Consider the following 27,762-nt stretch of genomic DNA (forward strand, 5'->3'; position numbering starts at 1 on the left):
TTATACGCACAACAAACACTATTAGTCAACACACTTATTTATTTTGATATTTATTTATTGTGTTTTAATGTCATTCTTTACTGTATATTAGAATACAATTCTTATTGTTTGGCATACCACAAAGCACTAGTATTGATATTACTGTTATAAATAGTATCGTGTATACATAGAGTTCAAATCTCAGTAACACAACTTTAGATCAATTAGCAGTGTTTCCTAGCTTAATTCCTCAAACATTTCAAATATAAACATCTTTTTACATGTTAATTTAGTTCATTTTAGAAGTATTGGAATTTGCAAACAAAAGGAAGCAGATCTTGATTACAACAAAACTGAATTTATTAATACATATTTAATAAGAGAGAATAAAGAAATGTACTTTTTGTTCACAATATATTATGCAGTTGTAATGTCACAATCATTAATTATAATGGATTAACTATTATAAAGAGAATAAAATGGGAATAACTACTATATCCACATTTATAACCTAAATACATTTTATGATAACTGCAAGACTAATTTCTGAAAGAAATGCCAGTAAGTGGCTTACAAAAAATATGATTTTTAAAGCAAAAGTGAAACATGATTTCTAGAATTTCACAAATTCTTTCATTATTTAAACAATAGGAATTTTAAATGTTCAAAGTGGTGCAGATGCAGATATTTCCAAATGAAAACAAATTAATTGCTAGTCTATAGTTTCAGTATTTAAACCACAGCATTATTCTGTCAATATCAAAAGATTGTCAGTGAAAGAAAAGGTAAAAATATGTCTTCTTTAGAATCTACTGGAGAAAAGGGGATAATTCAACATAATCTGCGGAAAAAAAATATATACATGAAATACCAAACTGAAACTGCCCATCCCTGTTTGAACTCAATGCCATAGATGGTAAAAACATATTTTGCATCTTTTGCAATCAGTTCTTCTACCACCTGATTTTAAAAAAAGCATTAAAAAGTTCAATGTGAAAATTCATTGCTCCAAAGTAGAACTGAAATGAGAACTCTGATGAAGGTGTTCGCGATGGGATAAGTTGATGTTTAACTGTTCTAACGTAATAAAAGAGGATAGAGTAAGGAAGCAGTTCAAAGGAAGTACCTATTATTACCTATCAGAATACACTGAGCATGTGGCAGTAAGAGCTGATATAGGCAGTTAAAGTGTTTGTGATATTCTGGAAAAAGTCCAAATGGATGGAGGGAGATGACTGTGAAGGATGAAAAAAACAGTTACCACTGAGTATGAGTCATACTGCAACTGAAAATTGTTTCCACTGCAAACAGATCTGCTGCTCTGGCTTTCATTAACACAGGAGAACTAAAGAGGTGAAGGGTCAAAAGGTATTTGACATTGTGAGGAAGTCAAGTACAAGGAGAAATGTCTGTGGGATATCTTTCTGAGAATGCCTAAACTCTCAATTTCACAGAGAACATGATACTGTGGAATTAATATTAAATAACACAAAATGCTCATAGCTGATAACATTTTACATACTGTAATACTCTAACATTACTGAATAATACTGTACCTGTACATTTGAATGCCCAAATAAAGTTAGTATCATAAACTGGGAAGAATTTTCATTAGATTTAGATCAAACTTTAAAAAGGATTTCGGAGTAATGATGAAGCAAGGCCTTATAATTGCATATTTCATGTCTAGGTTTATATTATGTAAGCGCTGGACATGCAAAATGTAGATGAATAATCATTTGCAAAAGCCTTACATCATCAAATTATATTTCACATGACTAAAATACTGATTTTAAAAGTAAACTAAAGTACAACGCAAAATCAACACTTTGGTTTAAAAAATGAATTGGATGGAGTACCGTAACGAACACCATCAGAGCCCTATTTTCTTATTTGAAAATGTGTTGTTTTTTTTCAGGTGGAATCTGATGTGAGAATGCGATTAATATATCTGACACCCATTTACTTTACGGAGAGAATGTATAACCTGACTGAAAAGGAAAGACGAACAAGTCGAAGAATGCAGTCTTCTGTGACGTTTTTCAGTTTTTTCCCCCAATTTTTAATTCTGCAAGGAACTGCAGCTGATGGGAAAGGTATGAATACCAGGTGGTCAGACTGCTGCGATGGCGATGACACCTGGGGGTAAGCAGGGGTGAGAGCGATGGGTACAGTGCTCAGATGCTCACAAGACGTAATTGGTTTCAGGAGGGCTGCCGTCACCCACTTCCTTGACCTCCTTCGAGGAAGGCGTGTGTTGTTTGTGCTTGGGACTGACGGGTCGCAGGACACTCACGCTGCCACCGCGGTACCCTGAACGAACAACAAGCAGAAGCAGTTTTGAGAGAGCCGACCATGTTGCTCCACACTTACATCTCAGACATCAGCTGAGGAACCCCAGATCAATCCATGAATACAAACAGCATGCTGCACAACTATATACTGTACACCACACACATTCAGTGGAAAGCACTTCCGGCAGCAAAGCTTGATGACGAAGTTGTCATATGACCATAAGTGAAATTACAAGTAAAGGTTAATTCCATGGTGGAATTAGGAGCTAGAAAAAAAGAAGGTGAAACACAACGTTGGGGGTTCTCCTTTCTCGCTTCTAATTCCAGCATTGAATTAGCCTGTACGTGTTCCTTGACAGCTCCCTAGTCAAACAATATTCCAATTATCCAGGAATCTAAGAGAAATGCTGCTTTTCAGGTAAGGGTCCTAGATCCCTGAACCCCATCCCGAGAGTGTGGGGAATACAGTAGAACCACGCAAGGGTTGGGTTGCCAGTCTATTGGAGGCTGACAGCACAGAGAGGCCAGTTAATCTACTGTAGGCAGCGTGCCCTTGGGAGGTGGGAGGAAACCTACCCAAGCAAAATTCTACATATTTCAGTCAAAGTGACAAAGGCAGAAAATTTGTTGTTATCCCTGAGCCACAGGCCAGCATATCATTCACATTAATAATAAGATCACTTTATTGGCCATATACAATTTCTTGTATTAGGAATTTGTCGTTTCGCATACCCCAACTTGCTCTCCATGAGACACACAGACAGGGAGAGAAGCTTGGGGTCCAAGCGCAGGGTCAGCCATTTATACAGCGCCCCTGGAGCAGGTGGGGTTAAGGGCCTTGCTCAGGGGTCCAAAGGAGTAAGATTCCTCTGCCAGTCTATGTATAGGAGCACATGTCTTGGTGATCTGTCACTGCTGGGTTCCGGAACCTTTCCGGGCTTCTAAGATGTACCGATGGTCCCCTTTCGGAGAAGCCTGCTCAGTCCTTCACAGAGATTAGTCCCCAAAAGATCTTCAGTTCTCTTCTCACATGGAACAGCTCTTTAGTCCTCTATTCCACTGAGAGAACTAGAACAGACGATTTCCTGACAAACTCCTGAATTCTCCATTTCTCTTCTTCCTTATAAAACATAACTCTGCTCTCTCAGTTACAACTGTTACTGTAGGCTGACCCTAGTCAGAAGTCAGGTTTTACAATAGTCAAAAACCGATGAAACGTTTTGAGCCTCCTACAATACATGCAGGATGTGCACCAGCATTTAAATCATTTTCCACATGAAACTTCACAATTAATCATGTGATCCAAACATAATCATTAGGAAAGATTGCTATAAGAAGCAAATTAGGATGCACATGCATTTTGGGATGATAAATGTTATTGGTAGACCATAAAGCAGTAATATAAAATACGGTGTCTCACACTCCAGATGAAGTGAACACACACAATTGGAACAGCACATTCTTGTTGAAATCTCAGTCGCATTCACACATGATCTGTTTTGGAGTTTGAAGAACTCTTAAATGTCATAATTGTGGAATGATAGTTGTGGCTGGGAGAAGGAGGGGGCGCAGTTTTAAAAATAGCACATTCAATCTAACATTCGGCAACCATACCAATTATTTGGCTTTTATGTCTGATTTCAAACAGTCAATGTGGCATAACGAATACGCAGCAATATCGGGTTACGAGAGATTACATACACTTATAGAGTTCCAGGTCATAATTAGCACAGAGAGCTTGGGAAAGAGGCAGAACTTGGCTGCTTGGATTTAGCTTCTCACTTACTTTTGTTACAGTGTCGTCCATGCCAGCCTTCTTTGCAGTGGCATTTGTTGGGTTCCACGCAGGTTCCATGTGGTCCACAGCCTGGCTCACAGACAGCTGCAGGCAGACACAGAGGGGCTTAGCTGTTCTCGAGATTTCATCACAGCTAGAATTACACGCCTGCTATACCACAAAGGCTGCTAATGTTTCAGGCTTTCTGTCAGTTTGGCATTGAAATTCCACCTTAATGCAGTGTTAAATTCACTAATCACAACCCTCTCAATCTGACTCTCCTGGCTTTCATCTTTGCTGGTGAAAATCACTGTCCACATGTTTTTTCTTTCAGACAGGCCAGACTCTAAGAAGGTAAGGCAGGCATTTTTTTTTTTGTAACCTGGAATCAACAAATTCCACCCCGCTGCTCCCAAAATCCAGACCCCCCTCTTCCAAATGCTGGAACTCCAGAAACAGGACTTGTTTGCGAGCTTCAATTATGTTAGTGAGGAATGTTGGTGGACAATCTCAAAGGAAAGATCTGAGAACAAAAATGGGAGGAAACTGAAAAAGAAGCTAACAATCATTACCAGATACAAGTACAATCCTATTTCCTAATTACTGTAATGCCTGCAAATTACTTTATAGTATACATAATTATAAAACAACAGAGCTAGGATTGTAAGATTGTTTTTCACTTCCTTAGGATCTTTTTCATCTGTAAAGCTGTCTGGGGGAGATCTGTACACACAAGAGGCTCCATTGCCAAATTGTTTTAGATTAAATGTTGAGTTGACAGTCAAAACTGCCGACCCTGTTTCTTCCACATAGTCTCAAGCCTGCCGCATAAAACTGCATGAGCACTCTTTGGAAACACTGGGGGCTTTTAAACAGGCTAATAACAGTCTAATTCCCAACTGATCGACTCATAGAATAGAATGGGAAATGGCCACATGGAGCAAGTCAAAACTTGCCCATCAGTCAAAAAGTGCAAACCACATATATGATTCTAGGCTTCCAATTAATAGAATAAAGAAGCTTTTAGGAAGCCTAAAACTGCCTTTGAAACTGGGTTTGTAATTTGAGATTGGCAACTGGGTTCAATATTTTATTTAATATGAATCAAGTCAAAGGTTCCCTACATTATTCTGTATTTTGAACCAATGTTAAAAGGAGAGATGAGTAAATCTGTGTATATGACAATATTCCTATTAAAGACAAAATAATATGTAACATCTATAATCAGACCAACAATTTCAGAAGTTCTGTTTTTTTTATTGTTGGAATTGGGATTCTGAGTAAAGTGACCACTGTCAAAAAATAAATGCAGTATTTCTTATTATTTAGCTCTGTATTGGTCCTAAAATGTGTGATATAATTTATCTTAATTTTTTTGTGAGATCTGCTACTAAAGCTGGAGCAAGCAGCTGTCTGGAGACAGTGGAAAAAAAAGATAAAAAGCCGTAAGTAAGCAAGCAAGGGAGAAATGCCGAGACTCAAGAAATGACTCTCTGACTCAACAAGGGGCGTTGTTACTGCTGGACTTAAATATCCACTGGGACAAGGTAAGTACCATCTTAATAGCGGTCTGGCGGTTTCGATCATCATCTTGCTTCTCTTACCGTGGCGACTGTTGAATTGGCAGACTGAGTGGAGACAAGGCCAGCTGCCGTTGTACAGTCCTGCGTGAAGAGGCACTCTCACAGGTATGACACCTCTGGTAACCATACCTTTTTATAGTACAGCAGTGCTTGCAATGACACTGTGCCAAACGCAATGTGCTTAGAAACAACATAACCTGTCAAAGACTAATGCGGAAACGTAATGAATACACCCAGCTCAGCTGACCTGCGATTCAGACCAACTGTACGCACACGGTGCTGCTGAACGACTAAGAGTGATGGAGTGGCCATGTCTGTGACAACCCAGAGTTTTCACCATCCACGGACACAGAATAAACGGGACCTAATTAAGTTGCCTGAGAAATTGACAAACCACCCGTGAGATGGGCTCCAGAGGGATAAATAAAATAAAATAAAGGACTTTGGATGCATAAAGCCCAGGAGCAGCCTAACTGAAGTTACTGTTTTCTTTTTTTAAATTGTAAAAGACACTGATGCAGCTGTTCAGCCCATCAGTTTGAATGGCACCTCACATCAGTAATGGAACTAGTAAGGGTTGATTCCATGCTTAAACGTAGAGAGCCGAAATTCAGCGTTTCAGCTGTTGAGCCTTTTTCGGGTGTGAAATCAGGCTCAACAGCTGAAATTTTCTTTTTTCTTTCTTCTTTTCAGCATGGAATTAACCCATTCCTTTGTAGTGAAAAGGACGCAGACATAGCTCCCCACTCAATCCTCTAATATCAGTAACATCTTCTTTCCAGATGCAGCTCAAGTTGACCTGAAGATCTTGCTTTAACTTTGGGATGAAGACATTCTCCCTCAACTACACTCCCAACCCGCAGTCGGTGAATGAGGAATATGTCGATAATGTGTGCCTGTCTCTTAAGAGAACAACAGAGTTGAACTAATTGCCATAGTTGTTTTTGCACCACTATTCAACACAGAGTGACCCACATTTCATTGTGCCTCCCATTCTACTGCACTGGCACCTCAATTCCCAGCTGCAGGTGAAACTGACTAAGCTTTCTCAGTCATTTACACACCCTCATGCTCATTCTAAAAAAATGTGCTTTCACATTTCACTGGCAGGGGAGAACACGGCGTGCCTGTCGTGCGGTGAGGAATTTCATCAAAGCTGCTCTTGCCTTTAGAGCACTGGTCTCCGAGGAAGCCTTTTGTGCACTTGCACTTATTTCTCCCAGTGCACTTTCCACCATTTCTGCAGGGCTGGCGGCACTTGCCTGAAAAACAAATCAGAAATTAGTCTTACACCCCAATGCTATATCGGTGGTAGCAGAAGGCACTAATGAACATATCCTTGTATCCTCCCACTGTGATACTGATGTGATACTGCCATTCAAGCTCCCCTAGATCTTTTCCATCATCCATCATTCCATCAGAATTGTCTGGGCACATAATTATACTGCACATGTGGCAAATCACACCAGGGAATGACAAGCTGTGGGAAACCACAGCCAGCTCATGGCATAGTCATGGCAAAACCACAGCACATCTGCCTGAAAAAAATACAGTGAAACCATACAGTAGCTCAACTGTGAAAATACCATGCAAACTGACTGTAGTAAGCCAATCTGTGCTTGTGTGCTTGTATAGTAGCTACACAACTTGTGAAAGTGTTTCTAAAACTCAGCTCCAAAATGTGCAAAAGTACAAAAACGAGAAGGGAGAGGCAAATGAAAGAAATACCTGAGATGTAAGGAATACTTTTACATATTACTTTTAGAATTGTCCATAAAACACATGAAGTGCAATACACAGGGCATACAGGATGCCATATCTCAAATATATCGCATTGTATTGGCCCAGATATTTTGCATCCATCAAGGCAATCGTGTTTTCAGAATGACCACAAAATAATATTTTGAAAAACATTAGCTTTTCATGTCAGTGGAAAATAGGGTGACAGGATGTCCCATCTGCCCAGTCTATGTCTTTCAATTTTTTGGGGGCAAAGCAGCCCTGAGATAGTTTGGAACTGTAGTAATATTATAAAACAATTAATAGTAGGTGGGAGAAAGTAAAGTATCAATATTGAATATGTGAGAAATACTGAAATATTCCTTCAGGTAGATGTAAGAAGAATTATCATTAGAAACTGTTTCATATCATTATATTTTACGTAATATATTGTTTAAACCCATATTGAATTGTTATATAACATGAAATTCTGATCCATTAACACCGAAAACTGAGTTATCTTTTATCCAAAGATCATTCAAACTATTTAATCCTATTGGTTTTCACAAAGGTTTCTACTAATTGTTTCATCAACATAACATGGACAACAAATTGTTGTAATTCTACTGATGGACAGTAAATGGCTTTGGGGGGCTTCCTCTTCCTTCATTTTGATAATTAAAGAACTAAAAATCTGTATTTAAATAAATATATGTAAGAAACTTTTTAATCACTTAAATGTACAGTACTTTGGATGCTTGTTTTAAAGTTAAAGGTCAATTAACAAAATCATTAAATATTCTCCAAGAAACAGCTAATGTTCACCTAAACACAATCTGACTGCAAGTTCTAAGCATCTACACAATCAGAATCAAAATTGTTAGAAATTTGCAGACATTCTCAACAGGCGATATATTTCAGAGTTAAGATAAGGCCCTGTCATCCCCAAAAGAATGGAGATATGGCCAGTGAACCCACTGCCCCATTCTGTGACATGAAACTGCACTGTTGATTGACACAGCCCTAGTTTAACTAACAAGTACACTCTGACAGGCCCAGCCAATTTTCACCAACACAAGAACACACTTTTGAGTTTGTTCAGAAGCGGAACAGATGCAATAGAAGTTCTGTGGCTGTTAAACAGCAGAAAGGAGAGGACTACAGTAACAGAGCTAACAGACATTTAGAAAGCTGTGAACACTGATCCAAGTTCTAAAGTTTACTCTACATGCTGACCTGTGCAGCTAATGTGAGGGTAATATTTTTTTTAAGTTCTTTATAAATGTGTGAGCTCTTTATAGATCTCTGACATGTCTTCTGTTCATTGTAGGAAAGGTTGCCCTCAGCCTAGAGCTCAAATCCAGGCTATTCTGTTCACTGTTGTTAAGAATCCAGTATACCATGGATTATAGTGGGAATACATATCACTAAATGAAACACATGCTTCAGAACACCTCTTTTGTTGAATATAACTTATCTGTATTTGCACAATAAATACTGTGTACAGCTAACTGTCAGTTGAGCCTGTATCTGTGTGGAACACCTGACTGTGAAAGTGCAAACATGTTAAAAAAACAGAAAATGAACATGAGTTTAATTTCACCTACTGTAAAAGCATACCCAGGTATATTACTTTGCAGATGTCCCTTTAAACAGAACCACCTTTTAAATAGAAGTGAACACAGAGCAAACTCAACTATGTCAAATGGTCTGATCTTAAAGATCAAGTAACAATTCCATTTTACTCATCATGTTTATACTACAACTGACCTTTATATACTACTTGGAAAACAGAAAGAAAAAAAGTGATATTTTAGGATATTGTTTTTAAGAGCAAATCAAATATTTCTTGGGGATTAAAGGTCACGACTTACTGATTTCACAGTGGTTTCCTTCATACCCAGATGGACAGATACACTTCCCTGGGTGAAAGCAGGTTCCGCCATTCAGACAGGTTGTGCTGCAATTGGCTGCAAATTTAATGAAGAAAAGAGAAATCGTCACATCTTGGAATGTTAGAAAATGTTCAGAGATCTATAGTATGTGCCAGGGATATTCAGCAATCACTAGAAGAGGATCAGCCTGTTGATTAATGCTTCTACAGTAAAACCGTAACACATTCAATCTTTTATATCTCTGTTGCTCATAACAGGCCACTCTAAAGGATACTTTGTCCATAGTAAATCTTGCTAGGTAAATAAAGAACTTGAAGGAGTGTCATAATTCGAGAAGGTGTTGTAATCTTGCCTTGCTACCTTTCCCTAGATTATCTAATACAGTATGTCTGAATAGATGTACACTGTATGAAAAGTGCCTTCTATACACTACATGCTCCTGACTTTTCTAGAAAAACATTAATATTACTCAGGAGAAATTGTATCCTTCCAGCTGTGAGGAGATTTTCTTAACATGCCTGACTGTGCCTGTGCATGTCAGTCTGCGAAGACAGTGGACATGAATTAGTACGATCCCCACATTGCCAGTGAAGGCTCACAGTAGTTTGCCTAGGCTGAATGGATCTCATGTTAGAATAACTGAGTTATATTGGTACAGTGAGAGGACTGTGACAGTGAGTGGGACATCTCTTGCTCTGCAAGACACAATAGCTGCAGTTCTGGAATCTCACTCAGCAGGCCTATGTAAGAACGGCATGAAACATTTTATTTACCATTTCCCCTTATTTTTCTCTTAACAGGACATGAACAGTATAGCAGAAAGTAGTTAAAAACCATAACGTTATCCCTAATAAAGCAAAAAAAATCTACATATTTAACACTTAAAGACATTTTATGCAACTAGCCACTAATGTACAGTATAGTCCTGTTTCTTTGTTTCTCCAATGTTACTGGAAAGGAATTGTTAAATTAAAGAGTAAAAGGAGACAAATAACTACCAGTTCTTAGCCTCTTCGGAAGAGAATCTAGCTCCAACAAGTCTGCTCTATAACCCGAACCTCATTCCAGATTCCTCAAGCAGCCATCCTGTGGAATAGCTCTTCTGTCCATCTAATCACTGTGTTTTGTAGGGTGAAGAGGTGGTTTGAACGAGATGGTCCAGTGCTTGCTTACCTTTGTCACAGTTAATGCCGTGATAACCAGGAGGGCAGATGCACATTCCAGGGCTGACACAGAGTCCTCCGTTCAGACACCTCGGCGTACACAAAGCTGCCACAAAGGAGAAAAAAAGTGGGCAACACAGGCTTCCAGACAGCCTTAAAAGCCTAACCTATACTGGAATCAGGGCACGTCCCTTTATCCACAATAATCATTGTTTTCTTTTAACTAAAGAGCTTAAATTTGATTCTAGCCTAAGAGTGTAAAACAAATCCCTTTATCATTACAAAAAAATATTGATTTTTTTATGTGAAATACAGAAATACTGCTGTATGTCTTGCATTCATTCCATAAAGTTTGTTATGTTATGCTGAAGGGCCTACTAAGTCTATTCCATTCCATGGACAATTGTGAAATACAATATCCTTTTAAATATTTAAATGTTCTATAAATTTGTTATCAGATATAACTTTGGTTTCTAAGTAAATGGCAAAAATATTGAACCAAAACAAAGAGTTTCAGTAAAAAACAAAGGGTGGAAGGGAAGGGTCCTGCGAAACTGGGCAGAGCACAAATTCAGACCTCAGTGGGAGAAACCCAGCCTCTCTCTACGCTGTCTTAAATTCAAAGATCACACCACTAAAATGATCGCTTCAGTCTCTGATTTAATCCTGTGTATGAAAACCCCCACCAGAGACTGCAGATGTTCTCATGACAGCGATTAGGCTATGATATTACTTTCTTCACATCTGCTTTGGTTTACTGTTAAAGAGACCTGTTGACTCCTCCTATAATCAAAGACACCCAGATGAAAACAATCTCAAAGCACTGTTTCTATCCCCTTTGTCAAAATTTCTTCACTTGCAGTTCTAATAATGTTCGGTTTTCTTTTTACCTTTTTCACAATGGGGGCCGTAGAAGCCTTCCTGACATTCACAGACCTGCCTCTCATTGCAGAACCCTCCATTGCGACACCCACCCGGACATTTCGCTTCGAAAGAAGGGAAGAAACGACAGGGAAAGGGGGGAGAGAGAGAGAGGAGAGAGGGAGAGGGAGCAAGAGTACAGTTCCATTAAGAATAGAAATCGTAGAGCACTGGAACTGCTACTAGATCACTACAGGGAAGCCAACATTCAAATAAAGTAATACATTTTATAACAGTTTACAAATCAAAGCAATTACTGATGAAATTCCAAAATATAATCAGAAAGCTCCTTCTGAATGGGATATTCCTTATAGTAATGTAAATGCTGAAGTGTTTGTAGTGTTTCGAGTCTGGCTTTTCAGCCCTAGACAAGTTGTTTCATACAATCTCAAGAGGACATTAGCACAAGTTATACTCTTGTGCTATGTGTTTGTCACCAGGTGTTGTACAGTAGCTCCACAGATGGGCTTTATGACACACTCTAACAGACTGGGCATGTGTAGAGGCTGGCAATTGTGTTCTTAAAAATACAAAAATAAATGACCAAAAATGAAAATACAAGTGAGGAAATACACTATACCTAGAGAGAAAGTTTAACTCATAATAAGTGCAAAACAGTTTAGCAAACACAATTAATTCACCAAAAATAACTGCTCACAGTCTTTCAACTTCTGGCCTCTTCACACCTCTGTTCTCTTCTGAATCTGTACTGACAGTCTTTTAAAGGCTGGAAGCTGCCTTTCTTGATCAAGCCACTGCCCTATCAATAAGGGCAAGGCATGGGCCCACATTGTCAAGCTTGTTAATCAGAGAATCAGACACCCCAAGAAAATCAGCACCCCAGCCACAGTAATTCAATACAACTCCTGTGTGAATCCTGTCCTGTACAGGCTACACAAAATCATGAATGTGTGCTATTTAAGCTCCTGATCTTACTTTCTGGACAGTCATTGTCCGTTGTCAAGTTTGTGTTAAAAGTTCCACAACAGAAAGTAACAAAATTATGACAAAAATAACACAGACGTTGTGTTTCTTTTCTTCTGTTTTCAGCATGGAATAAAGCTTTACTTGTTCCCTTGCAGTCTGCGCATGCTGATGCAACTACCTGCCATTGTACGGCGCCCCTGGAGCAGTTGGGGTTAAGGGCCTTGCTCAGGAGCCCAACGGAGTGGGATTCCTCTGCCGGCTGCGGGATTTGAACCGGCAACCTTCCAGCCACAGGCGCAGATCCTTAGCCACCGCTCCACCCCCAAAATTATGATGTTTCTTTTGGCGTACACAAAGAGGAAACGAATTCCTACATACACATGAATACGTGCAAGCATTATGCATTTTCAAAATAAATGCTTATCTTGAACTTACAGAAATAATTGGCTAATTCTGTAAGACGGAGTCTGCTTAGCATGCAGGTTGAACTCTTAGACCCACATGTCACTAGTCCAAGTCTGGGTCATGCAAGGAACCACAATTCCCCATATGACAGCAGACCATTGGCCAGAATATGGTGAGCTTTATTCAGAGTCCTGACTGCTCTCCACGCAACAATGATTCCTGCAACTTGTTAGATGCATGCAGATTTTTTGTGGAATTAGTAAGAGATGCTTTCCTACTCCAATCAGAACTGTGGAGCTTACATAGATATATACAAGATATATAGTTCTTAAAAGTGAGTATGCTGTCCACAGGTTCTTATTCAATTTGTGAGAGTGAGGGAGCTTTTGCAGGAGGGATGAGTATGAAAACCACTGGTGATTTCAAATTGATTGGGCATTAAGTAAAACCTGAGCAGTGAAAACAAATTCTTAAAAGTGGAAGGAAGCTATAATATAGTTTGTGTATCTGAATTTCAATCCAATCACTGTCAGGAGAGACTGTTTTGAGCAGCACCTGTGTATTCTCTAGCGCTGTTTTGACACAAGAGTAATCCCAACCAAATCCCATTTAAGAGACATAACGGACAAGGAAAGGAGATATATTAAATGCCACAAACGTGGCTCTTTCTGATGAAACCTGAGCTGCTGTGCAGCAGGGTTCCCGATGGAAAGCTTACTGTACTCTCTTTTTATAAAGAGGATTACTGAGTGACAGCACTTTGTGTGCTGTGAGAAGCCGCTGTGAAATTGGTCAGGTGCAGTTAGCTAGTTCATTCCCATGAACAGACAGCTGGTAAAGTTCACATGACATCATCAACTAGCAATGGCTATTATACCTTGACACTCATTCATGGTTACGTCATGCACAATGAATTTCTAGTGCACAAGGATCCTTTAATGGGGATTAGGCTAGTTAACATGAGCCTTTATTTTGTGTTATAATTGAGTAAAATGATCCACTCCTGAATCCCAGCTATGTACACGAGCAAAAGCAATGCAGACCACTAATTAATTCATGGAAGAGCTCCGTCTTAGCATTGTTTTTGGTAACAACATATGAAGTTACATACAGTAACCATTCGGAAGTGTTTAAGAAACAGAATGTGTATGAATGTACGAACGTGTTCTGTGTTTTTGTATGAAAATTGAAGCCTGTTTTTTAGTTAATAAACTGAATCAAACAAACATTTCTCCCCCGTATTTTGCCCATTTTAATATTTATGATGAGGGTTTTGAAAAAATCTGTTTATATGTGAACCAGTATTTAAAATGAAACAATGGACTTTCCGAGGCTCCCTGTCAGAATATCAGCTTAATCAAGAAGCTCCACACTCCATGTTTCTTTTACAAAAAGGCACATTCCAGGTCAGGCCACTTTTCACAGATACATCCCCTGAGTCACCCCGAGACCTGGGTTCCAAAGCCAAGGGGATGAAAGTCAAAAAGGAGCATCTTACATTGCAAGTCCCAATTGACGAGACTGAAGTCTTCCTATTAAACTACCACAGTATTCTGATTCACAGCTCTTGCTGATGTATTTTACTGAGGTTTGCCTTAAGGAGTCTCTAAAAACCCACTTTTTTGCCGATGCTAGAGCCCTCTGCCACCATTCAATCTAGCCTTTATCAGCTGAAACAGAGAATTGCGGCTGCTCTCTCTTATTTACCAGCTAAGAAAGTAAGCAGGTATAGCACACCACCAGAGCTGCCACAGCATCACTGATGAGAAAAGGTGATATCCCTGTATGAATCCTGTCAGTCTGACATGCTGGATGACTCAGTGGGGGATAATCATATTAACTTTTTCTAAACAAAAAATCTACCGAGATTGCTGCCCTTATTGGCAACTATGGGATCTAATGAAAATTCCTGATTGTTCCAGACTTCGTACCTTTATGTTCAACTCCTCAGATACACTGATACACTGACTGACAGTTCATCCCACAGGCGGCCGGAGGCTTGGATCGAGTGCCTCGTATCAATGAGTTTCAGATTTCAGATTATTTTAATGTCACAGCACAGTGCAGAAAATATTTCCCCCTGATGCAGATAACCCTTATTGACATGGAGTGCAAAATGTCCCATTTTACCCTGTCCAGAAGATCATCAACATCAGCCAGTCCAGTATGACCTTACATGAAGTAGAAAGATTTGTCTGGGGAAATACCCTTCAAACCTGCTAAAGTTGTCAAATGCCAAAATGTCACATTGACTCTTTTGTGCTGAGTAAAATAAAGAGAGTGTTAGTAGTTGCCAATAGAAAAAGAAATATTACTGTACCATCAATCGATTACTTCCAGTCATCATATCTAATTATTACTTGCTTCTGTACAGATTTGGTTCCAGAAATCACACAATATGCTTCTTTACTGTTATGTCAGAAATAATCCTAAATATTTTGAAAGATTTATAGAGGTTAAAATTAGTGCTGATGTCAACTGTAAATCTGTATGGAAGCTCACTAAAGACTTTATTAGGGGCTGTTGCACTGTTTTTCTAACATGAACATAAAATGTATTGAGTAGATTTATCAGAGAAGCTCTGATAAATTCTCTGATAAAATCTTTTTTTATTGCAATCTCTTTTGATAGATATCAGAAATTCACTCAAACTCCTCTCCTTAAAAAATAAAAAATCTATTAACATGCACTGCCTATAACCCATTATTGATATTAAATGCAAATACAAACTTAGTACAGGAGCCAACCCATTTTAAATTTGCATACCATTTTTAATATATGCAACACCATAACAGAGGTCCCAGATGAAAATTGCTCTCGGCCATCTCTGTCACTGATGCACTTATGCTGTACTTGGTACCTTCAGTATATTCTCATGTTTTGTTAGTGTAATATCATAGGAACATGAGAACATAAGATGGGCCTTTCTAGGTGGGTTTTTTTGCCCATCTTGCTCACTTGACAGTTAATTGTTTAATGACCCAGTTTATTTTGTTTTCAAAACCTAATTATCCATTGTCCATGGCTGCTAAGTTTGACTTTATACAGTATACACAAAGCAGAACTGGAAGGGTGGTGAAATAGCACACAAATCAGAGTATTGAAGCCTAAAATTGAATTCCTGTTTCTGTTTACCTAAATGATTTGGAAATTTTGAATTATTCTATTTCACATGATTTACACCACATTAGAAGTTCCATCTTTCAGAACAAAAATCTTACAAAAGATGGAAAGAATTATGTAACCTGACACTCTAATACTTTAGTATGGCAGTACTAGTATTTTGAAACCACAACGATAAATACTGAAGTCATCCATAAGATCAAAGGTAATCAATAGTAATAACTCATTAAAACCATACTGCATTCTGCATTCAAGTGTATAAGGAGAAGTATTTTTTTAGGGCTACAATTAGCATGGCTCATACACTTTTCTCAAAGCTTAAAAAGCCAAGAAAGATCCTTTCTAAATTGTGGCTTAGATGTTTATTTTGCCAAAATATTGATTGTGGTCATCATCCTGCCAGGTTGGAATGGGACTGTACACTGATGTCCAGAGCAGTAACAGAAATGATTTACAAACATCTGACTCCCCCCAGAGGATGTTATACAAAAGAAAAGCTCCAATCACTAGTCTACAGACAACATAAAGGAGTCCTTAATGGAAAAATCACATTGACACACAGGACAACTATGAATTAATAACAATACCAACGAGTAGCTTATCTTTAGATGTTCTTATTGTACCCAGTGTTAAGCAATGATCGACGTGATGTTATGCAATGCAAACGCCCATTTCATTTTTCTTTGCAGTGTTTGCTGACATTTCACCCCTTCCAGGAGTGTTTGGTTTGAGCACTGACCATTTGCAATCACAGTTATAAGATTCCCTTAGGGGAATGCATTACTCCTTCGTTATCAATCTCTTGAGTGAGTCACAGGAGGCCAGAAAGCCTATGTGAGAAGCACAGAGTGCAAGGCAGGGACTGAGAACATACAGTATGAGCTCTCTTCCCCTCGATGGTATATTTTAATTATGGCATCATGTGCTTAAGAGAAACATCACAAGCCAGGCCTTCTATTTATAAGCCAACCACTACAAACCTTGCATGACATCAAAATTAATTGCATTAATATACACGACAATACATGACAACAAAGGAATCTATTTACCTCTCTGGCAGGTTTTGAAAAATATGGCATTGTGGGGAGTCCGGAGAATAATGTTGCCACTTGAGTCCATCACAAGAATGGTCACCTCAAACGCAGCCACTCCATCCTGATCACCAAGGCATGGGAATCCAATCTGAATCACTGAAACCAACCAAAACAGTCATCCTATTTGTCCTCCAATATAAAAAAGTACAGTTATTTTATAATTGCTGGATTTAGTGAAGTCTGTTAACCAACATTTTAGTGTTGCACATACAGTATTTTAAGGTGGAACATTAACATGCAAGACATCTTCACAATAATTCTGTGGCGAACCAAACAGACATTCTATTATCAACAAATCTACAATAGAAAATATGAACTGTATGTAAAAGACTGTGCCTAATATCTTCCAAAATGAAATTCACGGCTACTTTCTGTTACTGTAAACATTTGTTGATGGGCCACAGAAACTGTGGCACACCAATATTACCAGTTCAATTAAAATTTGCCAGCTGGAATCTACAATAAAAAGTCATGAAGTACGCCTCCACTCACCTGAGGCTTTGTGTGGAACTGTTCCCAGGAGAGGAACGTTCACAGTGGGATCGTCCATAACATCCTTGTCCAAAGATCGCAGAGACTGGAACTCGTAAAAATACTCTGCCTGAAACAGAGCAACTTAGCTCAGTATATATTGAGGCACAAAAATAGTGCAATAATCATTCCAATGGATTTAATCATATACAGTATTTAAAACACAGACATCAAGGAGTCATGATTCATTATCGGTCTAATACATGGTACGCTGTCAAAACAAAAATATTATAAAGCTAGTAACGGGTATGATCTCCCAGAGAACGAACGCAATCCAGGCAGTGTTTATGCATAGTCCAGCCTAGCTTCTAGAAAGACTGCAATGGAACCCTGCACCACTCTTCCTGTGCAGCTGCAGGTGGCTAGCAAATTGTGGCCATTTGCGGTTGTCTCTTGTTCTTGGCATTGGTGAGTTGGATTAATGGATGTTCTAGCAGAATTGATCTGAATAAAAGCAGACAATTGCAAGGACTCTGTGTTGTTTTCTTGAAGTTGTGCCATCATAATCCTAGCACTGTGGGGTGTCTGGATTCGGACGTAGAAAAAGAAAAAAAACACTGCATCAAGGACTTTGTCGCTGAGCAGTATGGTTGCTATCAATCTGCATAAGAGGTGTTCTTGTGTTCAAGGAAAGTCCTCCCAACTGCATAGTCTGTTAGTGGAACAATGTTAACTATTGTTGTACCTGTCTCCGACGTTCTCTGGCCCAGAGAAATGGTAGTTTCATTCCTCATCTATCAATGTCTTACTCCCAAATGGCCTTTAAGCATACAGATCACTTTCACGTGGACAACATTTTATAGTCATTTTGATTATACACTAGTTGTTTATTCCTGGTTAGAAATATTTGCAGTGCCATAGTCCCTGTAGTCTGAAAACAATTAGCAGATAGATCAGAGGTTGTGAGCCAGTATGATGACCTTTTGCCTTCACTCATTCCCAACAGCCAGGTCATCTTCACTCCTCAAGCAGGACATAGTTTTATCTTTCACTGTTCTTGGGTTATAATTAAAATAACTTATTTTGGAATAGTTACTTCTAAAGATTTTTTATTTATTTATGATGGTATTGGGATGTGCGTTTTTCAGTTCTACTGTTATTTCTAAATCGAACTTTGAGAGATCCAAACATATGAGTGACTATCCAGCAATTAAATGTAAGATTTGATAAAGAGGAATTTGTAGTTGTCATGGATTTAATCTCTTACAGCCTCTGCACATTCGTGTTTCCATGTAAGAAAATATTTAATTATTGTGTCAGTTGTAAGGAAATTCTTGCCCAGTTTTGTAATTCATGACCTTTACGTGGAACACGTAAACAGCTGCAGATTCAATGTGTGACAGTTGAAATAGCTTGGTATATGAAAACTGCAGTTCCCCACACACAGCTGTTAAATAGTGCTGTTTTATGCAGGACAATAACTGCTTTAAGTTAACAAACCAGGTGTCATTGTATTATGATAGTCTGTAAACATACTGTGTGACATAATGAAAACTGTCCACTATACTGGACTTTAAGGTGAGGCAACACCAGTTTCACTCTATTTTGATACATCTTTGACTTTGATATCTAAATAAATGTTATAACTACTGCAACAAACGCACTTTACGTATGCATCTAGTGATGAGGAAGGGAGAGGGAAATTAATTTGAATGTGTGTGTGTTGGAATATGTATGTGTGAATCATTTTCTGCTTGTGTTTGTAGTTAGGTACAGTATATCATCCAGAGACAGAAACCCCTCTCACAGTCTCTACCTTCACCTTCAAAAATGACACACTTGTTAGATAATCACATTGGCCGATTCGGTTGTCTTCTATCCAGTTCTGGATTTTCAACAGCTCTTTTCTTCAACTCTTCCCCCCCCCAACAGCAACATTAAATTCACTAGCAAGACTGCACCCTGAGTATAATTTGCCTGTTTGTTTTTTTGCACGTATTTCAAAATTAAACAATACTCTCAAGGAAGGGGAGAACTAAAGAGATGGGAAAGAAGGTGAAAGGGAAAATGAAGCGTGTGATTTTCTTGTCCCATTACAATCTCGCCAGTCTCATGTGAGACCGTGTGCAGTGTGTCGAAAGCAAGGGTAATCCAGTAGCTAAATGGTAATCACCATGGATAACTCATGAAGGCTGACTTTGGCCACACTTTATGCCTTAGGTCTTTGTTCTTAAGCCTTTGCGGACAGCTTTGAAGTCAAAGAAATAAAACAAACAAAGAGAGCAGAGAAGTTCTGCTCTAAATCCACAATTATTGCAGGCTGTCTGCAGATTATAATCTCATATAGACGTATAATCAATGATGGCATATTTGGTCAATTTCATCAGATCCCTTCCCAAAGCGCAATCTTTAGTGACTGCTGTCTGTTCCAGTTTAGCACGTAGGACCACTGAGAGTTTTCGCGTCTGCTTAAATTGAGCAATAAATTCAACACCTCAGAGAACATCTTCCTTACCAGTCACCATGGAAAACATTGGAGCTTCTTTAACTGAGAAACGTACGAGTAAATCAGCTTGGTTGTGAAAGCTTCTTTTTAAGACAAACTACTTAATAATCATTTCCATACATCCACCCACACCCGAAGAAGGCTCCACAGCCGAAACGTTGTGTTTTCTTTCTTCTCTTTTCAGCACGGAATAAACCTTTCCATCCATCTATTTTCTAACTACTGATTTCAATTCAGGGTCGCAGGTGGGACGGAGCCTATCCCAACAAGCAATGGGTGCAAGGGGTGATACATCCTGAGTGGTATGACACTCCACCGCAGGGCACACACAGACATCAAAACAGACACACACACAATCAGGCCAATTCACCAACTAGTATGAATTTGGACTATCAGAGGTAACCCGAGCACCTGGAGGAAACCCATGCGAACAAGGGGAGAACATCCAAACCCCACGCAGAGAGTACCCCGGGTCCAGAACTGGACTCAGGACCCCAGCGCTGCAAGTCAGCAATTCTACCACTGCACCACCGTATCACCAAGGAATAATTTCAAGAGGAGAAAATGATCATATACTGTATTTGAATTTTTCACCATCTATAACTAACAGAAAAGATCAAGAAAAGAGGAACGATATTTAATACAACACTCCATACATTCCCCGTTTCTGCTCTAAGCACTTCCAATTGATCTAACGGGAAGATCCATGTTTACGACATACTGTATCACTATGTGTGGCTAAACCCTCACTGTACACCTTGTACAGTCTTTCAGAATTATTCCTTTTTGTTCAGGGCCACACAATCCATAAAACAAGCAAACTAAAAAAGAAAGTCAATTAAATGCCATTAAACTATCACAGTATGATTAATAAGGATGTAATACACAAGCAAAACCTCATTCTACCCTCTACTTGTAATGTTCATTCATATCTCCTTTCAGAGCTGTGCTCTGCAGACCCACGATGTCTCCCAGCTACATTGCTGCAGCTCCTTCACAGTCAGTCAGTTTCACTGACCAACAGTCATGTTATACAATCATTATTTAATTTGATCTCACACAGAATAGGACTCAGTGGCACTGCTATTCAAATACTAGGAACTACTGGTTTTACTTGTTTAATTATATTTCTTCATCCTTTTTTCAGGGCTTTCCAAAAATCAATTTTGTACTTATTCTAAAGTGATGTGGAACACCTTAACCTAAAAGTCATTTCCATGAATTCATGAGCAAACGTTGCCTATTCTATACACGTTATTGCTCCATTCAGCCTATTTCTTATCTGATTTTAGGTGGTACTGTATATACACTATGTACTTCTCATCTGCAGCAGTCTAAAATCCTGGAAGAGTCTGATTAATTAAATATGGCAATAAACATTTCCATTTTAAATTCCATACAACTTATAACATTATCATAAATATATAAATAACACATAAATTACATTACATAAATTACAGTTCTTTAAATGTCCTTTCTTTCCGTTAGGATTGAGTTGCACTAGGTTCTGTGAAAAAATCATCACTAGGGTGCGCCATTGAGCCAAAAGCACACTCAAACCAACATTATGCCAGGCCTGCAACACTTACAAACCTGAGCATAAAACAATATTTCAGGCTTGTTTAGACTTTAAGTGAAAAACATTATTTTATTTTCGCCTACAAAAAAAATCATTGATCTGACTCACCAGAGTCTATATATATATATGCTAGAAAAAAGTTACATACTTTGTTGCATGTCCAGAAAAGTACAAATGCACAATTTCAGTCTTGGATTGTATGTCTTTGTCAAATATTTGTTTATTTTAAATGTTAAATATTTAGATATAATTTAATCTTCTACCTTTGCTCTTTTATGCCAATGTGATAAATTTTAGTCTGGAATAATTCTTTTCATTGAATATCAATATTATGCAAAAGAGGCTCTAATGGCTTTTAGTGAGTCTAATGGCTTTACCTCACAAACAAACAGGATCGTACTAAACCCCACAGTTAATCATGAAAGGTATATGTTCAGTTGTTTTGCAGTCTATCTGACTTTAATAATCACCCCTGTGATAATCAGTGCTGTAAACTCAGCATTATTATGTGAGGTACAGCCCTGCAATAGTCTCACAGCCCATTCTCTCAAAGAGTACGCTGTGTTGAGCTGTAAGGAGGTCGATATACAGTATATCTGAACTCTGAAATATTGACATTCATGGACCTTAGGCCTATCACATGGCACTTCTGTGCACAGAGAAAAGGTCAAACAAATACTGAAGTAATGCTTTTCCTTCTGTTACAATGCTACAAGCAATATTAATTGCAAACCAGCCATTCCAGCCCAGAGAACCTTCTCCAACCAATAAACCCCAGGTTCTGGCAGGAGCCTGAGAGTTTTACCATTGTTTTCTGTGTGCTGGTAGAACAGATGGCTGGCACATGCTTGTTGCATTAAACCAAGTAGGACCTCTGCAACATGAAGCTTTGATCCTTGGCGGCCCGTCTACAACACCAAGATGTAAAATACCACAGCGGAAAGGAATAGAAATATTAAAAAAAAAACTCAGAGCACTCAGGAACTTGGCTAAAGGGCAAAGCCTCTGTATCAACCACAGCCTGCATCAAAGACAGGTTCTCCAACTGTTAGTAGAAGGTAAAAACCCTAGGGGTCACTATGTGGCGATGAAAACTACAGGGAGAGAGTTTTCTTGAATAATGTGGAAAATGTGTATGTGTGTAATATTTGTTTTTTGAGAGTTGTTGGCTGAGTTGCTGCAGAGGACTTAAACTGGTGAACCGATTAACCTTGAGGGCACCAATGTGATCAGTTCAAATAGTTTGGGGCACATTTCCAGTGCAATAGTACAGATTGTTGTTAACGCTACGACAGCGGTGGTACTGAACATTAACTGCAAATAACCAGTTGGAGAGTCAAAGAATATTGCAGTACACTGCAAATACATGAAACGACTATGGCATTTATTTTAAAAGACTTCAAGATTACACTTAACACAAAGGCTTCTGTACGTAAAGCTGTGTTATTATGCTGTTAATTAACGATCGAGCAAATTACCATTTAACACACTAGTTCCCTTTATTCCGTTATTTGTTAGTGTAGAACAGTTCTTTAGACAGTATCTGTTTTAAAAAAAACAAATATATTCTTCTATTTTAGAATGTATTCTAAATGCATTCTGAATATTTAGAATATTTTCGCTGTAATTGTTACTACCAAAACGGATATAAACAGACACATTTCATAAGATTTAAAGTGTAGTACAGTGCCCAAGTCTTCCTCAGAACAGATTCATATCAGCAACAGTGTCCGGGAAATCCTCACTGCAGGTCTGCGGCTGTTAGGCGCCTACCTGTTCCGTGGCTTGCCAGGTGAAATTCACGTGCTGAATATTGACAGGAATGGCTGGCATCCGCAGCTGAGCTTTCCTGAAATCGTGTGTAAAAGGGGCCATTTTCCCTTCTGATACAATTAGGATATTTTCCTCAAAACCTGTGGAAAGATCAATTAAGGCTTTGAATTCAGAATATACTCAGTTAAATCCAATCAACCAGATCAGTGTCGCCTAATGCCAAGCATTTATATTTTTTCCGATCGGAGGACAGCAAATTTACTCATAGCATTTACTGAGAATTAACTTAGAAGTTCTATAAATTACATTTTCAACCATTAAAATAGTAGCCAGCATGCGAATCTCTTCAGCTGCTAGGCTGTGTAAGTCAGTGGATATTATTATTAATTATTATTACCTATTAGAATTTTCGCTTGCTGGGCATCGATCCACATATACAAACTGCCTTGCTGGTGCGCTGCGTCTGCACAGACGACTCCCCCAAACAGAAATAGGCACATTTTTAAGCAGCTCCAAACAGGTGTTTCAGTGGCCATTGTGCGAAGTCTCTTGAAAGTCGCTCTGTGTGCAGCTTTGCGATCGCTCTGCTTTGCCCGTGTTCACTTCGGGACTCTGCGCTGTGCTGTGCTCTGCTGGGTCCCGAGGTGTCACAGTGAAATGCCAGGATTCCCCCGCCCGCTCGCTACTTGTAGAGGAGAGGGCTTGCACGTGTCGTTATGTGACCACACGGTGGAGATGTTTAATACACGCGCTATGTCAGGGCGTTCATGCATGAGCGTGCTAAATTAAAAGACTCGTTGGCTGCAGTTAATATTATTTTATTTGCCGCTCGCCTTTATCCAAAGTGACATACAGGACTAGACTGTACTTTAACAAAAAAGCGAGGAATCCAGCTACCCTGAAGCGCCAGGAAGTCGAGAATGTGACTAGTGGCCGAGGCAATGATACCCCGTTTTGTCTGTTTGTGGCGGTCTGGAATTCTAGAGAGGACGGCACTGGCGATACTGTAGGAGGATGAGTGTAAAGGGGGAGAGACTGGCTGAGTCTGGCACGGTAGTGTAGCTTCCCTGCCGTTCCAGAGCCCTGAGTTTGAGTCCAGCTTTTGGTTCCTGTGTGTGTGGAGTTTGCAAGGTCCCCTTGTTGCATTAAAACCTTGATACAACTGTCTGATACAAAACACACCTAATCATACTGTTTGCATGCGTGTCTTTGTTGCAATGTAAAGTTATAAAATTACCTGTGGAGCAGTGCTTCCTTGTCAAATAAGTAGAAGAAGAAAAGCTATTTTACAGGCAGTCATGGGCTTGATCAATATGGGACTATGCTCCATATTGTGTAGGAACAATTTGGTAAAACCACTTGAAAACATTGGACAATGTGTATTTGTTTTTCCACATTTTGTATATATGTTGTGAAAAATATACTGTATATCAGGTTTGTGTGTTTTGGTTAATATTGTATTATATATTAGACTTTTGCAAGGCTGGGTTATCCTGCACCTGTTTTTTTCAGCCACTGTCTATTGAATATGATATGATATATTTGTGATGGAACATGATGTACATATTTGTTAAATGGAATTATTTTTTGATATTCTTTTAAGCTACCTAATTGAGAAAATAAAATAAATGGAAAGAAAGAGGGCTCACATGCTCAATCACTTTAATGATGAAGGGACTGAATATCTTTAGTCTTTGACTAAAGATAACTAATTGAAACTAAGGAGGCACCTCTTTACACAAAAAGGTGTGAGGGTATGGAACAAACTTCCCAGTCAAGTTGGGATTTTTTAAGAGTAGCTAGATGAGATTATGGGCTTGATTGTTGTAATTAAATTTCAATTAAAGAGACAAGACAAGCAGAATGGCTTCCTCTAATTTGTAAATCCCATGCTCACATCTTTAAGGATGCAAATTCTGTATTATTACCGTTATACCTTTTTGTGTTTTAATCTACATTTGCACAGGTTGTGCCTGGTAATTATTCTAGAAATATATTTAAAATTGAAAATGAGTGATGGAATCCAGATACAAAAGTTAAATTCCTCCCCAAAAATGACAATTACCCAGATTAAATCAAACCTACAAGCCACCCACAGGCTGAGAATTACAAACGTATGTCTTGTCTTTATGGTGGCCTTTCGTTTGCCAACAGCTTCTTTCTTCCACTCATTTGAAACCCATCATCAAACAGGCTCTGGAATTTGTGATTGGCAGGAAGTGTTTTATTTAATCAAGGCCAGTAATCTGAAAATCATGGTAAGATATGACTACATTTTTATGAGCAAGCAGAATGCAATGCTGGTAAGTGAAACAACTCTAATTCTACAAAGAAGCGACTGGGAGTGCTATTTAAATTTCTGAGGCAGTAAGTGTGACAGATTAGCAATTTGTAGATTTATTTTAGATTTACACAATAGATCCTGTCTGCGTTTCCTTCAGGGAAACGTTAGTCACAATTTACACTTTGTTCAAATTTCTTGATAAACCGGGTTCTCGTCTTTTGTAGCTTAGTGTGCATGGCAGCAACATCAAAGAAGCTGATCGGATCAGAGCTGTTTCCTAACTGCGTCTAGGCTGACACAAGTTTGGATAGTTTTCAACCTGCAATATATGGCTTTAGAAATATTTTTTTTATTTAAAAAAGCTGTTTTAAGGCTAAGCTCAACCTAGTTTTCACAGACTAAGAAATACATTCCTGGTGTACCTTGCCATGGTGCTACAGCAGAATACTGTAGCACCATGGCAAGGTGCTACAGTATTCTGCTACTGAGCACTAAAGCAATCTTGTATTTCCAAACTTCTACAGATCACACAAGATATCAATACATAAAATAGTACTTTCCCCTGGTCTGATCCTTGAGAAAATGTGTGTTTCTGGACTTTCAGTCCAGCTATTAATGTGGCACATTAGCTGGTTACTGGCTTTACTTGACCAATTTTGCAACTTCTCCCAGCTCTTCAGGTGGTGATGCTTTGAACATACATACAAAAGACGCAGACACACTGGGCATTCAGGACAAGAATGGACATTTGCGACCTACACAGAATATCTGGGTTCATTTGGCACCTAAGAAGTAGCCAGAGAAACAAGCAGCAACCATTCAGTTTGAGACTGTATATCCTCTAAGCTTGATTTAACATCTTGGTTTGCGTTGTAAGCTATATCTTCGGAATGATTCTGCCTTGTTTCTTTTTACATCTTTTGATGGTAAAATATTCCATACAGAGTAGTTTTTGTATTATAGTATGACTCCCAAAAAGTTTTTTACAAAAATAATCACCAGCAAATGCAGAATAGATGCAATTTCACTTCGTAAGAAGCTATATTTAAAAACAAAATGCAATGATCTACTACTGTCTAACAGGCCATGCCAAGTGCTGGCTGGTTGAGAGCTCCTACTGGTTCCCCTTGGTGCCCAGTGCCTGGATAAATGACACTTTCCTATGGACTCCCCCAGCTGGTATGTAAACAGACTGCCTACAAATGACACTGGGTCTGGGTCTCATAGGCTGTGAGTCTGGATCCAGCCATGTGCCTGCCTGTGCTTGACATTATGGGAGATGATTGTTATCAGTAGACTGTCTGGAATCTATCGCCTGTACAGCCAGTGAGCTCAATAAAGAACCTTAAATCCATCGTGTCATCTGTTCAATCCTAGGAGCCTTAGCGGTAATAACATTAGCAAAGCACAGCAATAACCATAATTTAAAGATTTCTACAGAAAGGAGAGATGGGAAACACTGTGAGCAGTGGAATGGGTAGAGTTGAACTTTCTCAAAAGAACTTGTCAGCCATGCAGCATGCTGCTTAGGTCTCTCTATGACTTTCAGGAGTACAGAACCTGATTATCTAAAACACATAACGCATTCAAAAATCCTTGATCATCTATAAACACAGACAAGAATGGAAAACGAAGTGGTTCGTGAAGGACATATCTTTGGATATAAAGGATGTGCATGAAAGAGGAAAGAAGATACTGAGTTTTGTTAAATGAATGGTTCTGTAAGGCTTGTATCCATAACTAAAATGGGCATACAACTCACTACATTGGCAAAATTGTTTTTAACGTTATTTTAAATAAGGCAAAATGCAACCTATGAAAGCACGATCAATGCAAATAATGATTGATTTATTTCCGGAACAACTATATACTGTACTCATGAGTCTCGCCTTAACCTGATACCCGTCCTATAGCCATTGTGATGTGTGTTCTCATGTTACTACCTTTGTGTTTGATCAGGGTTGACTCGTCTACTGTTCTCTCCTTCTGTGTTTTCAGTTTCATGTGCCATGCTCTGTCTCGCAGGGCTCTCTCTAGTGGTGAATTCAACCATTCAGATTCTTAAAAGGACAGTTCTTCTGAAAGCCACCTGTCTCTCACACAATGGGAGCTGAGCAGCTTTGAGAGAGGCACTAGATGGCAGACTAGTCTTAGGACAAAATCTATATATTGATACAAAAAATATTATTTGAAAAGATGAAAATATATCTGAAAGAATGTACTGTTCCCTGAGGGACAATGGCACAAAGCCATTATTAGTTTAATCAGT

The 27,762-nt window shown here is 38.8% G+C and overlaps 1 protein-coding gene across 1 annotated transcript; it reads right to left on the minus strand.

Annotated features, from left to right (window-relative positions):
• Positions 1 to 1,055: 1,055 nt before the first annotated feature.
• wif1 (wnt inhibitory factor 1) lies at positions 1,056 to 23,905 on the minus strand. Its single transcript, XM_006633505.3, has 10 exons — positions 23,607 to 23,905; positions 23,210 to 23,349; positions 17,373 to 17,481; positions 16,836 to 16,976; positions 11,301 to 11,396; positions 10,421 to 10,516; positions 9,227 to 9,322; positions 6,800 to 6,895; positions 4,060 to 4,155; positions 1,056 to 2,292 (listed from the first exon to the last, which is right to left on the minus strand). The coding sequence occupies exons 1-10, from the start codon at positions 23,743 to 23,745 to the stop codon at positions 2,165 to 2,167; spliced, it is 1,137 nt and encodes a 378-aa protein (XP_006633568.1). The 5' UTR covers positions 23,746 to 23,905; the 3' UTR covers positions 1,056 to 2,164.
• Positions 23,906 to 27,762: the final 3,857 nt, after the last annotated feature.

Source organism: Lepisosteus oculatus, chromosome 7 (genome assembly GCF_040954835.1).
Source record: "Lepisosteus oculatus isolate fLepOcu1 chromosome 7, fLepOcu1.hap2, whole genome shotgun sequence".
NCBI lineage: Eukaryota > Metazoa > Chordata > Actinopteri > Semionotiformes > Lepisosteidae > Lepisosteus > Lepisosteus oculatus.

What these genes read in the sequence shown, in the direction of transcription:
- wif1 (XM_006633505.3), bottom strand. Translation starts at nt 23,745, where the DNA reads ATGGCCACTGAAACACCTGTTTGGAGCTGCTTAAAAATGTGCCTATTT. An exon ending in CCTGGCAAGCCACGGAACAG is followed by an intron (nt 17,482 to 23,209) that starts GTAGGCGCCTAA and finishes GCTCTGTTTCAG; the next exon opens with GCAGAGTATTTTTACGAGTT. An exon ending in CGGCCCCCATTGTGAAAAAG is followed by an intron (nt 10,517 to 11,300) that starts GTAAAAAGAAAA and finishes CCTTTGTGGCAG; the next exon opens with CTTTGTGTACGCCGAGGTGT.